General features: G+C 41.4%; 2 protein-coding genes across 2 annotated transcripts; both read right to left on the bottom strand.

Annotated features, from left to right (window-relative positions):
- Positions 1 to 3981: 3981 nt before the first annotated feature.
- LOC141661140 (uncharacterized) lies at positions 3982 to 11264 on the bottom strand. The gene is made up of 2 exons (XM_074468125.1): positions 5049 to 11264; positions 3982 to 4029 (listed from the first exon to the last, which is right to left on the bottom strand). Exons 1-2 carry the CDS (start codon positions 9951 to 9953, stop codon positions 3982 to 3984), a joined length of 4953 nt encoding a protein of 1650 aa, XP_074324226.1. The 5' UTR covers positions 9954 to 11264.
- Positions 11265 to 11290: 26 nt separating this feature from the next.
- On the bottom strand, positions 11291 to 14861 carry LOC141659294 (E3 ubiquitin protein ligase DRIP2-like). The gene is made up of 8 exons (XM_074466098.1): positions 14738 to 14861; positions 14374 to 14566; positions 13786 to 13885; positions 13085 to 13448; positions 12410 to 12825; positions 12241 to 12291; positions 11636 to 11708; positions 11291 to 11465 (listed from the first exon to the last, which is right to left on the bottom strand). The coding sequence occupies exons 2-8, from the start codon at positions 14513 to 14515 to the stop codon at positions 11292 to 11294; spliced, it is 1320 nt and encodes a 439-aa protein (XP_074322199.1). The 5' UTR covers positions 14516 to 14566; positions 14738 to 14861; the 3' UTR covers position 11291.
- Positions 14862 to 17159: the final 2298 nt, after the last annotated feature.

Below are 17159 nucleotides of genomic sequence, written 5' to 3'. Positions count from 1 at the left end.
AACCACAAGCCAAAAACCCCAAAAAATAGCCATTTCAGGAGAGGACGCGTCCTATTCCCAGGACGCGTCAAATTCCCAAGGCTCGGCTCCCTCTCAGGACGCGTCACCTCTCAGCGTGAATGAATTTGAAAGGAGGATTCCTGACCCCGAAACATATCCAGTATCCCCTCAGAAATCAGACTCCCCTCTGGAACATTGGAATCCTTCAGATGTTGAAGTGGACTGTGACTGGACCAAGCTTGACACTCTAACTGAGGCAGAGAAGAATGCTAGAAGAAAAAGAGAGGGCAAGCTGGCATGCGTAGCTCTTGACTCGACGGCAACCGATTGGGAAATTCAATGGCACATGAAGTACTATGACATGGAGGGAATCTGGGCGCGCCCTCTTCGAACCATGAGGCCACACATTTTCAATGTCGGGAACCAAAGGATCCCCAGAATGGTGCTTACTCTAAAGTTAATTTCCTTGGGTGTGGGCGCGCCTTTGCATCCATACATTAAGAAAATCTTAAAATGGTACGACGTAGCTCCAGTCCAACTATCACCAAATTCATACAAACTAGCTTGGGCTCTGTTCATCATGTACCATAACTTAAGGCTGGGCGCGCCCTCAATGAAAGAATTCAGCTTCTTTTACAGCATCAGGAAATCAATTCCCGGGTACCACTTCCTGGTAGTCAACAAATGGTTGAACAACAAGGGATTCAATGAAGGTAAAATTAGCCACGAAAGAGACTGGAAGGAGCCATTCTTCTATATTTATGATGTCAAAAGGACACGCGTTCGCTTCAACCTGGAACCAAGTGAGTCCAACATTCAGGACGCGTCCCCTTTATCAGGGCGCGCCTTTTCTTTTATACCCCTTTCTTTGTCTTCTTTGTTGTAACCTATCCTCCCTTCTCTTAGATAAAAGGACCCAGAAAGAGCTTGCAGGAAAGAAGAAGAAGAGGGCAGAAAAGGTGTTACAGTATGCTGAAAAACATTTCAACCTCAAGGACATGATCACCGAGGAGAACTTGAAGAAAATAGGAGCTTTGTCCCCACGAGTGGGTTCTCTCTGCAAATTTCGAGATTTCCACAATGGGAAACCTATCCTTACCGCTTCTGAAAAGTCCAAAGGGCTCCAAGCCACAGAAATTATTCAGCCAGACATCACCAAGAAGGTGGATTTAAAGCAGGGTAAGAAATCATTGTACGTACGACGCGTCACGGCGTTAGGACGCGTCGTATTTATGCTCACTTTTTTTTTCTTTAATTTTAGCGTAATTTATAAGAGTTACTTCATATATGCACTATCACTTTGGACGCGCCCTACCCCCCGGGCATGTCTCATTATAGAAAACGTCATACCGTTAGGACGCGCCATTACCACACATTTATTCATCTTTATGTTCATTTATATCTGACATGCACATAGACCTTTATATCATTAAATGGGCGCATCCTACTTTTAGGACGCGTCTCCTTGTACCTAACTAATTCCTTTCAATATTTATATTGCAGATATGGCCTCACTCCCCAAAGGGTTTGCAATTGGGGCTTCCAAAAAACTAAGGGCAAGGAAGCAGGCTCCCATAAAGGTTGATTCAAAGGCAAAAACCCCACCTCCTGCTGCAACTCCTTCTCCTCCTCCAAAGATAATAGAGACTCCCGCGTTTGAAATTCCTGAGGGGGAGGACGCGCCCTCCAAACGCCAAAAGATCATTCCTGACGATCAGTCCTTCGTTCTTAGATACCTGGGCGCGTCCTCTGTTGGGGATTTTTCAGAGGATGAAGTCAGAGGCTGGACTTTCAGAACAGAGCAACAAACAGAAAAAGCCATGGTGAAGGCCGCAGCCGAGCTTCACCTTCATGCCAGACAGAGTGCCAACATGGCGGCAAGGCTCAGGGCGCGTCTTGCAGTTACTGATACTGCAAAGTGCCAGGCCGAAGACAAAGTCAAATCTCTGGAAAAACACATTGCCCTGCTCACCCAAGAAAAAGATGCTGAAATCAGACGCCTGGAGGGGGAGAGGACGCGTCTAGAAACAGAGAAAGCTGTTTTGGAAGGCAATGTCTCTGCAATGGAAAAGCAAGTGGACAGCGTCATCGCCCTGAACTCCACCATGCAGCTGGAGCTCGACATCCTGAATGATGATAGGCTGCATGGGTGGACAGAGGAGAAAAAGCTAGTTTACCAGCATGGTTTCCAGGCTGGGTTTGAAGAATGGTGCTCTGGGTTTATTGCCAACGACCCAGAGTATACATTCTCAAAGTTTGATGCAGATACCCAGATATGGGTAAACGACTTCAGGGTAAGGGCCGCAGACTCCATCAAAAACAAGAGGATTTTCCTGGGCTTAGAGGAGGAGGACGCGTCCCCTGCTCCTCTCCAAACTCAACCTCCTCCCGCAAATGATCAAGACAAAACCCTGGACGCGCCTCCTGCCTAGGACGCGTCCTATGTTTTCTATATATTTTTCCTAAACTATCTTTAAAGGCGCAGGCCCTTTGAAGCCTTGCAAATTGTAAAGACTATTTTTGAACTTCATTCACTTGCACTCTCTTTTTTTTCCTCAATCATTCACATGGGCGCGCCTTGTGTTTAGGGCGCGTCGCCTTTGATTAATTTGTTATTATTTTCTCCCAATAAGCAAATATCCATTATGGGCGCGTCCTCTCTAGTTGGACGCGTCTTTGTTTGTTTTGGAAAGTGCATGAGCACGGCACTACACTGTACTTGTGTGTTTAACCAATGCACAAGGCACGACGGGGCGCGTCCTAACTGTTTGACATGCCTTAATGTTCTCTTAGAAATATTTCCTCTCAGGGAGGACGCGTCCTTGGTAGGGACTTGCTTTTGCTTTTAAATTATGAGCATCAACCAATATTACTTGGGCGCGTCCTTGGAAATACAAAATACATCACCCTTCCCGCTGGACGCGTCTTTGACAAGTACTTTTTCTTTTTCATAGTAACATCTAGTCTAAAGGAGCATCAACCAAAATAACTTGGGCGCGTCCTTTAAAACAGTATTTTTCTTGAGTTTCCTTTATACAAAACCCTAGCTTAGGGCGCGCCCTATACTTAGGACGCGTCATGAGATCAAACAAATTGAGCAAATATCTTTTGGGAAAGTTTCAAAATTTTATTTATAATACGCTCTGGTGTCAAAAGTGCACCAGTCCCACGGCTACTATGCTTTGTGGGAAAATTATTTCTAAAAATTGACCCTTCAACTAGTCCCAAGGTAAGTAGTACATGCACTACCCCCCTAGGCTAGGAGGAATTTATTTAATTCTAGCCTATAAACTGGGCATAAACCAAAATAATAAAAGAAATATGCAAGGGGCCAAAGCCACGCCTTACTGGTAATACTTTCGGAGATGTTCCGCATTCCAAGCTCGCGGAATCAGCTTCCCGTCCATGTCTTCAAGGTGATAAGTCCCCTTCCACAGGATAGACTTTATTCTGTACGGTCCTTCCCAATTAGCTCCAAACACTCCATGTTGGGGGTTCTTCGTATTGGGCATCACTTTCCTAAGTACCAAATCCCCCACCTTCAGCAACTGTCCTTTTACCTTCTTGTTATAATACCTTGCGACGCGCTGCTGATATGCTGCTAGCCTTAGCTGAGAATTTTCCCTCGTCTCCTCTAAGAGATCTAAATGAAGCCTTTGATTAACCTCAGCGTCCTCTTTCCCGTAACAGTCTCTGCGAAGTGATCCCGATCCAACTTCCACGGGGACCATAGCTTCGTAACCGTAAGTCAGCATAAACGGCGTTTCTCCCGTAGTAGATCGCGGTGTAGTGTTGTATGACCACATCACCTTCGGGAGTTCTTCAGGCCAATTCCCTTTACGTTCCTCCAGCTTGGTTTTGAGGGTATGTTTTATTATTTTGTTAACAGCCTCTGTTTGTCCATTGCTTTGAGGATGATAGACCGCCGCAAATTCCTTCTTGATTTTCAACTCCTCACATAGCTGTCGCAACTCCTTGCTATCAAATTGTTTTCCATTGTCGGAGACCAGCTTGTAAGGGATTCCAAACCTGCATACAATTGAGTTGAAAACAAAATCTCTGATTTTCTTTGCGGTGATAGTAGCCAGTGGCATAGCTTCCGCCCATTTAGTAAAGTAATCGACCGCAACCACTGCATATTTGACGTCTCCTTTAGCTTTCGGCAATTCTCCGATAAGATCGATTCCCCACATGGCGAACGGCCATGGGCTTGCCATAGGCGTCAAGAGTGTAGCCGGCATAGACGAGTAGTTTGCAAAGCGCTGGCAGCGATCACATGCCTTGACGAAATTTGTAGCATCTTCTCTCATTGTGGGCCAATAATACCCTTGGCGCAACACTTTCATTGCCAACGAGCTACCCCCCGAGTGATTGCCACAGATTCCTTCATGCACCTCTCTTAGGATGTAATTTCCTTCTCCTTCTTCAACACACCTGAGTAGAGGTTGGTTGAACCCTCTCTTGTATAGGACTTCATCGTATATCACATATCTTGCGGCTTGATAACGGAGTCGACGAGCCATAAACTTATCTTCGGGGAGTGTTCCCTTGCGAATGTAAGCTAGAATGGGCGTCATCCATGTTTCTTTGGGAGCTTCATCCACTTGCATAGTTTCTATCTCTGGGATACTAGGAACCTCCTGGATTTCAAGAGGGATGGATCCTAACAACACAGCCTCTTGTTGTGACCCCATTTTTGCCAAAGCATCCGCATTACTGTTTTTCTCCCGCGGAACGCATTCCAATCTAACTTCTTTGAACATTCCAATCAGGCGCTGTACACATCTCAAGTATAATTCTGTTCGCGGGCCTCGCGCTTGAAATCCCCCATTCACCTGATTCACTACCAACTCTGAGTCACTTCTTGCAATTAAGTTTCGCACCCCCATTTCCAGAGCGATTTTCAGGCCATTAATCAGCGCCTCATACTCCGCATCATTATTAGTTGCATAAAACTTGAAATGAATTGCACTCATCAGGTGGTGGCCTTCCGGAGATACAAGTACTATGCCCGCACCTGCTCCTCCATTGTTAACCGCCCCATCCACATGCAAGATCCACCAAGGATGCGGAAACTCCTCCAAAGACTCCTCGGCATGAGGTGGATATAGCATCACCAAAGCTTTATCATCAATTTCAGAATCAAATTCCAGCAAGAAATCGGCTAAGGCTTGCCCTTTTATCGCTGTTCGAGGCACATATTCCAAATCAAACTGTCCCAGCTCCACAGCCCATTTCAGCATTCTGCCTGATGACTCTGGTTTGTGCAGGACCTGCCGCAGCGGGTATGCTGTACGAACTTCAACTCTATGGGCTTGAAAATACGGCCGCAATTTTCTTGACGCAAGAATCAGGGCGTAAACCAGTTTCTCCATACTTGTGTAGCGAGTTTCCGCATCGTGTAACCGCTTGCTCACGTAGTACACTGGTGATTGCTGCCCGTCTTCCTCTCTTACCAGAACCGCACTGATCGAATATTCAGACACTGCGAGGTACAGTATTAGATTTTCCCCCTCCAATGGCTTTGACAACATGGGAGGATGTCCCAGTTGCTCCTTGATTCTTTTGAAAGCCTCTTCACATTCTGACGTCCATATAAAGTCTTTCCCAGCTAATTTAATCGCCTTGAAAAACTCCTTGCATCTATCAGACGACTTGGAAACAAATCGATTTAACGCGGCGATTCTCCCAGTCAAACTCTGCACCTGTTTCACATTGGTTGGTGACTTCATATCCAACAATGCCTTGATCTTCGCGGGGTTGGCCTCAATTCCCCTGTGGTTGACAATGAACCCGAGAAACTTTCCCGATTCCACGCCGAACACACATTTTTGCGGATTTAATTTCATACGAAACCTCCTCAAGATATTAAACATCTCCGTCAGGTGCTTGATATGGTCAGTTGTCACCTTAGATTTCACCAGCATATCGTCTACATACACTTCCATGGTTCTCCCGATTTGGTCTTTGAACATCATGTTTACCAGCCGCTGGTAGGTCGCGCCAGCGTTAATCAAGCCAAACGGCATTCCTATGTAACAGTATAACCCCCTGTCTGTAATAAAGGATGTATGTTCTTGATCGGGGCCATACATCGGAATTTGATTGTATCCGGAGTATGCATCCATAAAACTCAACAACGCATGCCCTGCCGTCGCGTCAACCAACTGATCAATTCTTGGCAGCGGGAAGCTATCCTTTGGACATGCCTTATTGAGATCCGTGAAATCCACACATGTCCTCCACTTCCCATTCGGTTTCTTCACCAGTACTGGATTTGCAAGCCATTCGGGGTAGAACGATTCTTTGATCAACCCCACTTCCAACAACCGGTCTACTTCTTCTTTTAATGCTATCGCCCTTTCTCCACTTACTGGGCGGCGTTTCTGGCGTATGCCCTTGCAATTCGGGAGGATATTCAAACGGTGACACATTACTTCCGGGTCGATCCCTATCATATCTGAATGACTCCATGCGAAAACATCGAGGTTTGCAATTAGAAAGCGGGTAAGACCTCCTCTCATCTCCTCATCCAACTGAGATCCCACTTTCAAAACCCTGCTTGGGTCATTTTTATCAACTGGAATAGATATTGTGTCTTCGGCCGGTCCCGTTTTTTCAATAGGCATAGGGATCCTGGGATCCAAATCGAAATCAAAGTCTCGGGGGTCTTCAATTTCCACTTTTTCACCTGAGGGCGCGTCCTCGTTTGGAGGAGCATCAACCTCAACTTCATTCAAGGGCGCATCCTTCTTTTGAGGAGCATCAACCTTGCAGTTATCGCCGAGACCTTGCAAAATCTCACTTCTCCCTTCCAACTTTTCCCCGTTAACCTCTTTCTGCGTGATTCCCTCTGTATTACTCACCATCACTTCTTCTACACTACGGATTTTCGAAACACGTCCCTGCGTCACAAAAAGGTTCCTAGAGGTATTGGTTTCTTCCTTTCCGGGGTTCTCAAGAAAATAGTGGGCATGGACCTCTCCACTCGGTTTTGTATGAATATCTTCTATATCTTCAAATGGGAGACCTTTCCCTTCATACCTTCTTCTGCGAAATTCCTTGACAGCCTTGTGATAGCAGTCACGTGACTCATACTGTGACCCTCTCAGGCTGCCAACTCCGTTTGGCGTCGGGAATTTTATCATCAAGTGGTGTATCGAGGTTATCACCCTGAACGCCCGCAACCAAGGCCTGCCGACCAGTACGTTGTGCGCGGAATCCTGATCTAGCACCTTAAAATCTATCATTTGAGTAACCGACAAAGCCCCTTCCCCAAGCGTGACGGGAAGCCTGACTGAGCCCATAACTCTCACTGCTTCCCCCGTAAAGCCATAGACGTGCGCATCTTCAAAATACATGTCACTATCTGGGAAACCCAGCTTTTTGTAGGTGCTATAGTACAAGATGTTTGTAGAACTCCCATTATCCAGGAACACTCGATGTACGTTCATTGCCCCAATAAGCATGGTAATCACCAGCGCATCGTTGTGAGGATGATGCACCCACCTAGATTCTTTTTCCCTGAATGTAATATCAGCGGACTCCCCCTTAAAGACCTTCGGGGGTCTATCTTCCAAGCTGTGGATGTTAGTGAGCGGTGGATGTCGCGCTTCTCTCGCATTTCTCTCAAGTGCTCGATTACTGTCACCAACAAAAGGGTGTCCTCCAAAAATTGCCCTGATGCTGCCGGCCCTCTGAAACTTGACCTCCGCTGTTTTCTCAACATCCCCCGCCCGCGGGGGTTGTTTTTCATCTTTACCCTTGTCATCAAGTCCCCTGCGTCGCTTCACCTTGTCGATCCATTCTCCTAGGTGTCCAGCCTTGATCAATTCCTCAATCTCATCCCGCAAGTGACGACACTCGTGGGTGTCATGGCCAGTAGACTCATGGTAATCACAGTACTTCTTTTTATCTCTGCTTTGCCACGAAGTTAGACGGTCGGGCTTCTTGAAGATTCCCCTGTCCTTATTTACCTCGAAGATATGATCAATGGACGCCGCCAGCGGGGTATAATTGCTGACTCTTCTCTCGTAGTTCGATGGTGGGCTCCATTCTCTTCGCGAGCTCACAGAGTTTACCCTGTTAGGGCTTCTGGCGTTTCGCCGATAACCCGGACTTACAGATCTGTCCCTTCTCTTGGATCGCCCCTTGGAGTTATAGGTATCATCATTCTTTTTTGTTTCTGCAAGCGACTGCTCGATTGCTTTGAACGACTCCGCCTGTGCGAGCACATCAGCCAATGACACTGGGTCTTTCCCTTGTAGGTGTTTCCAGAAATCCGTCCCCACACGCAACCCAGCTATAAGCAATATTTTCAATGTTTCGTCAGTTGCACCCCTCACCAAAGTAGATTCTGCATTAAACCTCTTAAAATATGAAGTCAAACTCTCTCCTTCCTTTTGTTTCACATTAGCCAGCGTGGTAACAGGTGGTGTGTACTTCACCGCGGCTTGGAATTGTGTCAAAAACAAAGTTTTCATCTGTTCCCAGGATGTAATTATACCTGGACCCAGCTTTTGGAACCACTGCTGAGCGCCTTCTCTGAAAGTTGCTGCCAAGAGACGGCATCGAGCCAAATCAGGTACTTGATATACATCCATTTCAATGTTAAAACGCCCCAAGAACTCCACAGGATCAGAGTTCCCGTGGAAACGCAAGTCGTTGGTTGTGTTCCGGTATCCCGCGGGCAATTGCGCCTCCCTCACAATAGCAGCAAAAGGAGAAGGAGCTTGCGCTGTCGCCGTTACTCTTCCTCCCTCAAGATGGTTGAGTAACCGCTTGAGGTCGTTCACATTAAACGTTCCTACCCCAGGAATGGTTTGAACATTAGGCTGCTGGGGCTGCTCCGCGACTTGCTGAAATTCCCCTTGATCACCCCCCGGGTGTGGCGGAGGATCTCGCCGCCCCTCACCTTGAGGCTGCGGCGGTGGCATATTACCATTTTGGTTCTGAACGTTTTCCCGTACACGAGGTTCATCCTGACCGTGTCGCGGAATTTCGTCATTGTTCTGCATTCTTACTTGAGTCCGCCCGCCGTCCTGGTCATGAGGACGCGCCCCAGACCTATTACCAGTGACGCTGTGAGAAGCTACGGGGATAACGACGGGGATTTCTCCGGCGGAGTGTGTTCCACCTCTCCTACCATTGTAAGGGGCTCTTCCGTATTGATATCCCATTCTTCCCCGTCTATTCCTCTGATATCCCCGGTAGTAATTCCCGGGCCTTCCTCGCGGGGGGGCACGCTCGTGCTCGCGGTGCCGCGCCCCGTCATCCCTTTGGAATGCAGGGGGCACACGCGTTGTGTCACGGGGCCTCGCCTCTCCGGCGTTTCCTTCCCTTTGCCATTCTAGCAGCAACATTCTCAAATCGTCATCCTCCAACCTTATGCCAAGCCTCCTTTTCAAGGCTGAAAGATCCCTTCCTTCCTCGTCTTGGTTTTGAGCGTTCTCCGCACGACGACGCTCGTCCATCGTACGCCCAGACCTATGTGGGTGTGGCACTACCTGGTTGCCTAGGCTAGGCATTTCTCTGCCTTCAGTGTCCTCATCCGCAAGCTCCACAATAGGTTCTACATCATCCGAATATTGCAAACGCCGTGGAGTGATTCGCGTGTGATCCCCGCTCCCCTGTGTACCTCCCTCAACTACAGGGGCTTTCCCCAAGGCATGACCATGACGGGGGAAACGACGACCTCTCCTCGTCTTTCGGCGCTCCACCGTACTCAGTCTTGAGTTAAAACTGTTAAGAGTATCCCCCATGTGATACAGTTGCTCCAATATATCAGCGTTGCTGATGAGAATTGGAGGTGTTCCCCCCACATCTGGAGCCCTCGGTGGATCCGCCATGTTTCTGGGAACGTAAGGTTCGTGGCGAGCATAGCGCCCCCCGCCTTCTTCTTCAGACCTGCTGTCACTTCCATCATAAGAACTTCCATCACGGTTGTAAGACATCTTTTCCTCCTAAGATTGCGATCTTAATTAGCCACCTCCTTCTAGCGCCAATTTGTTGACGGAGGAATTTGGTATCAACAAAGATTGAGGTTTCTCGCCGGAATTAAGATCTGTGACGGTGGTTCTTTGCCGGAAACTTAAGCGGTGTATGGTTGATTGTGGTTGTTTTAGGCTGAGATTGATCAGAGTAAGTGGTGGCTCTCTTATCAGCTCTCAACTTCTTACCCTCTCAATGTGCCTACGTACCCTTTATATAGGGATCAAGCCTGACGTAGTTCTCGTAGAACAAGAAGTCTAACGCGTTGAGACTTCTTACTCCTAAGCCCAGTAGAAGCCCATCCGATATCCATCTTCCGCTAGCTTTAGGAATGTCCAACTATGAGGCCCAACCGCAAAGGCCCAAGGCTCGTCCGTAATCGTAGGACTTCACGGATAGTGCATCTCCCTGCGCAAGGATAACACTCCGCTACAGCTATCTCCCTTGATTTACGAACGCAGGTATAGCCGCGGTTCACCCCAAGTGCCAGACGCGTCCCTGTCCCCCGAATGAGGATAACCCACCAGATAACAGGACAGGTGATCCCAAGCTCTTGGGTGCAAAGTGCAGGATGACTCCAAAGTTCTCCAACGAGGACACCCGTTGAATACAAGAACAGAGCTCCCAAAGCACACACCAAAGTAAACCCCACATCCCCAACGAGGACACCCGTTGAATACAGGAGGAGGCCTTCAATCATCAGGTACACCCCTGGAGGCCTTCAAGCTTTTCACGGACATCCCCCTCCTTGACCGTCTCAAGGAGGGAATTCTTCAAAGAATACCTGCAACAAATATGTTAGTAAAAATACCTCTTCATTGCTCCTTTCCATGCGTGCTTTGTCCTGAGCTCATCCTTGAGAATACATTTACCACACAGAGGACGCGTCCTAAGACATTGGGCGCGTCCTCACCCTCTAGGCACGCGCTCCAACCTTTATTAGCCTAGCGACTACAATTGCCAAATATGGACGCGTCCTGCATCCTTTGACGCGCTCTACACTAGGTAGGTACCTCTAAACCTCCTTTCCACAAAAATTAGTCTTTAAAAACATTTCCACAACAAGTGGGCGCGTCCCAAGCTCATGGGCGCGGCTTCTCCTTTCAATATCTTCCTCCCCATCTCTTAACACAACCCAAGATACAATCTACACAATCATGGACGCGTCTTAAGACTAGGACGCGTCCTCCCCTCATGTGTTGCGGCCTAAAACCTAATCCTTCATCCTTTTGTCCCAATTCAATTCCAATTAACCCGTACTTGACCCGAGACGATCCAGTACCAAATTTTGGCTATAACACTTACTGATCCGGATCTTTTCGACCATAAGTAAGAACCATAACAAAATCCTCAGCCGAGTCTCCCACCGCTGCTTGCAACTTTTCTGAATCTGATATTTTCTGTGACCACATATCAACTAATTGATGCAGCTCCAAATCTTGAGGAAGCTGTATACCCCACAAACTGATCTCCACCTATTTATGGCACATTTTGAAAACAATCAGAAATACTAATTTACATTTAGTGCCAGCATTAACCATATATCCCTTCACACACATATATATAACATCTACATACAATGATCTAATTACACAATGTTGGGAATATGTACAACCATGGTACAATATAAGATGATTTAACTTACCTCGTCTTCCCTCTCAAGTTCCAGTTTCTGCACAAGGTACTTCTTGATAAATGAAATTGTTAGAGTATCATTCCTAGGACACCAAAATAACGTTAAAGTTAAAACAAGAATTAGTGATTTTGCAAGATGCTAATTGAACAGAAAGCACAAGATAGTAAGTAGAGAGTAGGCTATCATATCTAAACTCATCAGCATACAGGTGTGCATGCATTTTCATGCCAATTAGACAATTGCAATGCTCAAAAGAAACCGAAGCCTCAAAGAATTGTTGCCAATACATTAGTGACTGATATTTTTCACTTGACAGGACAGAAAACTTCTGAATGAGGCGGCATAGTGCCTAAGAATTAGCCAGGTAATTGACATCTACTAATTAGTAACTACCATAATGTTGATACATTATGCAACTAATTACCATAATAAAGTAAAATATTATTTATCTACCACACTGTAAAGAAATCATTCTTGCTTTGAAATGGAAGTACTAAATATGTGTATTACAGTATTAGGAATGAGGAGCCGCATGGTGGAGATATAATATACTGTCAAGCCATTTATATTGTGATTTAATAACGGGATCTGAGTGATAGCAATTAATAACTCACTTTATCATCAAGTAGCAACGAGGAATCTGTGGTAGCGATTCAACTCCATCCCTAAGAACATACACAATAAGCACAAACACAAATATTTTTAAAACAGAAATATATTAATGAACTAACAAAATTTAGCTTACTGTGGAAGAACATTATTATAGTAAGAGTATGAGCTCACTGATTAACAGAAGAAACCAAGGAAATCCAAATCGGAACTACTCTCTTAGCATGGTGACTGCTTGTAGTATCAACAATGGTTTGTGCATGAATCAATCCCTGAGGCTCGACTGTCTTTTTGGGCCGACCACGATTCTTTCTTACAGGCGTGAGCGTCGGAAGTGATAGTGGAGTAGATTGAGTTTCGACATCAGCGTTGTAGCTTATCAACTTCTTTTCTGAGCTGGCTTCGGTTTTGGAAATGTTTACAAGCTTGCTACTGGACATGTCCTCCTCTGGAACAGTTTTATTGTTTTTCTTTTTTTCTGCTTCTGCTATATCTTCTAGAGGTTTCAACAAATTATTCACCAGCTCAATTTTTTTGTCAATTCTTTGAGTTTTCTCTCTGCCTACTGTAGTAATATGTTTCTTGGAGGACTTCACAGCCGAAGAATTATGCACAATCGAAATATATACATAATTAGTTCATCAACTTAAGGCCTATGGACAAATTTCAATATGGCCACTGATTTGTTAAAAACATGATCATTTATAGACTAGCTCATAGTCCTAAAAAACTTTGTAATAATTTCTACCTAAGCATATCCTTTTACAATCAAGAGAATTACGCAGTCCACAAGTGGGGGAGAGAGAGAGAGAGAGAGAGAGAGAGAGAGAGATTATCAAATACACATACATGGAGACCAGCCTGCTTATCATCCGGAGCACAGTTATCTAAATTCTTGGAAAATCTTTTGCCCTCTGAGCGTGCTTCCACTGATTTATGTCCGTTCTGAATGAAGGTAGCTGATCCTTCTGATGAAAACGCTTTTCTTGCAATGGATTTTCTTTGACTACCCGTACAATTTAAACCAGATGCGTTTACTTTGTTCTCCAAAGAAGAGAGAGATCTCTGCTTTCTTTTAGCAGGCATTGTGATAGGTTGCTCAGCTTCTCCATTTAATATCCCACTTTCCTTGTATAGTTCATCATCTTCTTTCTCTTCTTGTCCTAGAGAGGGGAAAATCGCTGCTCGTATCACACTCCAGTTGTGGTCTGGCCTGAACATATAGTTTGATGTATAAGAAATATTGACAACTTTAATCAGACCTCTGACTGCCTCATAGTCACACTATTTTAGGCAAATTCCCTCAATTCATTTCTAGTACTCTTTTTATTTTTATGCATGCTATATGAAAAATAATATGAATCCATAGAATGATGTTCTATATTACATGTGTGTGTAGCCGTAGAATACAAAATTTCATACAGTACCCCCTAAACTGCTTCATGTAATTACATGCACTACTTATCTACATTCAATCTGTTACATTTAAATTGAAAGAAAAATTGTACTTAGTTTTCAGCTTTGGTTAATATGATAAAATTTCCGCTTACCTTATTTTATCTATTGGCATACAACCAAGATAAACTTTGCATACAGGGCAGCTGTTCAGATCATCTTCTTGAATCTTCTTGCTTATGCATCTGTTGCAAACTGTCCACCAGACATAGTGAAAAACAACAGTTAAGAACAATAAGCATCAATCAAGAACAACAGAAAAGGACCAAGAAACAAAAAATTCACTATCTTGTAATTTCCATGTTAGCTTTCATCAAAACTAGTATTTAAAATCCTATTCTACTGTAGTTCATTCCATTAAGTTCAAAATTGTCCCCATTTACCCAAGTTATATAATAATAACAACCTCATCACTCAGCAGGTTAGCTTTCATCAACTAGCATTTAAACTCCGTGAAAATCCAAGAACCATAAATAATTCACTAGTAATTACCCTCCAATCCAAGAAAAACATGTTGAATAGAAAGTTAACAAAGCAATTCAAGACTCAAACAGAACATAACCAATATATCCCACTCAGAAACACGGTTTGGAAACATGTTGAGTAACAGGCATACAATTCAAAACCTAACATATACTAAACACAAACACTCCATAAACGCAAATAAAACAAATAACACTCACATATATGAAGGCACTCAGTGATGTTAACAGGGTCACTGATTATGTTGTTGCAGATTGCACATGTCAATAGTTTAGCCAAAACTCCCTTGTTAGCTCGAGAACTTTCGAAACCAATCTCCTTGTTTCTCATTGCCATCTTCATAAAATTCCGTGTAGAATTCTTGAATCTTTCAATGCTGTCTGTGTGGTTTTTCTACACCCGTACCAACAAAAACAATCTCTTGCATGTCAATCCAAAAATCAAGAACATACATAATAAACTAAACAAAGATAAAAAACAATTGTACCATGAAATAAAATCATTGTTATTTATAAAATCAAGATTATTTCGAAAAACAGTAACTAATAATTATCTAGTACATACCTGTGTTTTTTTTCAACAAATCCACCGGGCTATATGTGGGTGTGCTTATATATGCAAGTATATCGAAGGGGTGTTTTACTCAGCATGGCTTCTCATGTCTTTTGCTCTCATTACTCTGGCCTCTATGTTCTAGCTAGCAATGTTATATTTAAATTTTTCTCTGAATTTTATTTTCCTAATTTATTGTATTTTAATTTAATTACTGTTTTTGATATATAACGTATATAGATAAAGTATATTTTTATTCTTGTCAAATTGTATTGTTGAAATACTATTTCAGAGACAAAGAATATGTAATACGTCAGCGTGTCAATTATACATACGTGTATACTATTTGATAGGTGGTGGTATTGTTAAAATATTATTTTAGAGATAAGGGATATGTACGTTACGTCTATATGTATACAACATCAAGTATAATGTCAAATGTAGATGTACAATATTTTATATGTGACAGTTCATACACACATCATATAATTTACACGTGTTACTGTATAATAAAAAGAATTAGAAAAAACATAACAAAATTTAATAAAGTCTAGAATATATAAAATATAAAAACAATGAACTTTGATTCATGTTTTTAGGAAACAAATTGACAAAACAAAAGTCAGTCAACATAAATTAAAAAGTAATCATTTTAAATAGTAAAAATGTAATCAACATACATTAAAAAGTAATCATTTTAAATAGTAAAAATGTAATCAACATACATGTATTCATATAAAATGTATATTAATTTGCTAAACAAAATTTATTAATGTATATAACATTCGATGATTTAATTGAGGATAACTTTAAAATAGAGTAATTATACTTCCTAATAAAAAAAGTAATTATTTGTTTGTACTTTTAATAAAAACAAAATCTAAAGGATACATGTTAAATTTAATAAGGATATTATATATGAAGTGTCACCACCAAATGCTTGTAACTACAATATAAATATTGAGGGGAGAAGTTTTATTCACTTTTAAGTAAATATATATAATTTTTGTGAGAGAATTCATTTATTATATTTATTCGTAGGAATATGTGAAAGACCAACCGATTAGAATTAGTTTTTTTTTAAAAAAATAATAATTATTCTTTTTAGTCTTTTCCATTTAGAGGTCAAATAAGATTTATAATTTAGTTAAACAGTGATATTAATTTATGCATAAATCATATTAACAAATTGTAAAATTGCAGCATAAAAATGTAGGAAATAGCAAAATAAATGTAACACAAACAATTGAAAAGGTCCCTATTTAATTTTATCAAATTAAGGAATAAATTTATGACTAATTTATTATTACATTGTTAACACAATCTAATAGTGTTTTAAATTGGATATTTTTGGCATTTATTTACTTTTGTTTAAACATATAAGAGCATCTTCAAACCTTCAAACCATGATACTAAAATGATTAGTCAAATTAGGATTATCTAAACTTTTACTGAATAATTATAATCATTAGATATATTTAAAATATTATTTTATTCCTATTTTCAGATTTATATGTATATATAAACTTTAAATAATAAAACAAATTTAGTTAATACTTAATTAAATACATGAAAAATATATAATTGAAATTTAATTATTATTACAACTGAAAATATAATAACATATAAATATAGCAAAAATATAATTAATAAAAAAATACTAATATATATAGTATTATATATTTATATATATATATATTGTATGTTAAAAATAATTAATAAATTTTTTAATAAAAAGAACAATATTTTCACACTTAATATTATATAAATTAAAAATATTATACATAAAATAATAATTTTTGATATTTGTGTATTAAATATTATATAAATATGTATGTATTAATATGTTGATTTAAGTTTAAACATCAATTATATGCTGATAATTTAGCTAAGGCAATAGCTAAGGCAACTCAATAAATAGAGGATATCTATTTTTTTTTGCTAACCTGTGATTGTGGTGTGGGTGATTGTGGCTGAACTCCTATTTTTTTAACTAACACTAGGTTGGAGATACTAGGTTAGAGATGCTCTATGAGTTATATAATTTTAAAGATTAGGATAATAAAAACAGGTATAATCCAAAATTTGAATTTAGTGTAGTGTCTTTGCACAGCCAAAAGTAAGTCTATATAATAATTGAACAAAAAGTAAATTAAATGATAATAAAATAAATTTAATTTATGGTTAAGTGGAGTAAATTGGAGATATACTACTCTAACAAAATGAATTGAAATGTAAACAAAAGAATACAAAAATAAGAACCATCAATTAAAATGTTACATGCTATAACAAAAATAATTATTCTGTAAAATAATAATAACATAAATAATAGCTGTCTATTTTTCTATTGTATGCACCTGAAACACATAATTTAAGTATAAATTTATAATTTTAGGTCAATTTAATTTTTAAATGGATGAAGCTTGAATACAAA

Source organism: Apium graveolens, chromosome 5 (assembly GCF_009905375.1).
Source record: "Apium graveolens cultivar Ventura chromosome 5, ASM990537v1, whole genome shotgun sequence".
Classification (NCBI taxonomy): Eukaryota; Viridiplantae; Streptophyta; class Magnoliopsida; order Apiales; family Apiaceae; genus Apium; species Apium graveolens.
The sequence above is the reverse complement of the archived record's forward strand: the minus strand, read 5'-3'. Positions and strand labels throughout refer to the sequence as shown.

Bases quoted from the DNA above. Each gene is read 5' to 3' on its own strand.
- LOC141661140 (XM_074468125.1), bottom strand. From the start codon at position 9,953: ATGTCTTACAACCGTGATGGAAGTTCTTATGATGGAAGTGACAGCAGG. The intron at 4,030-5,048 runs GTGGATGGGGCG...AATTGTATGCAG, and splicing joins ATCCTTGGTGGATCTTGCAT to GTTTGGAATCCCTTACAAGC.
- LOC141659294 (XM_074466098.1), bottom strand. From the start codon at position 14,515: ATGAAGATGGCAATGAGAAACAAGGAGATTGGTTTCGAAAGTTCTCGA. The intron at 13,886-14,373 runs GTGAGTGTTATT...TCTGGTGGACAG, and splicing joins CACTGAGTGCCTTCATATAT to TTTGCAACAGATGCATAAGC. The intron at 13,449-13,785 runs GTAAGCGGAAAT...CTATATGTTCAG, and splicing joins ATGCCAATAGATAAAATAAG to GCCAGACCACAACTGGAGTG.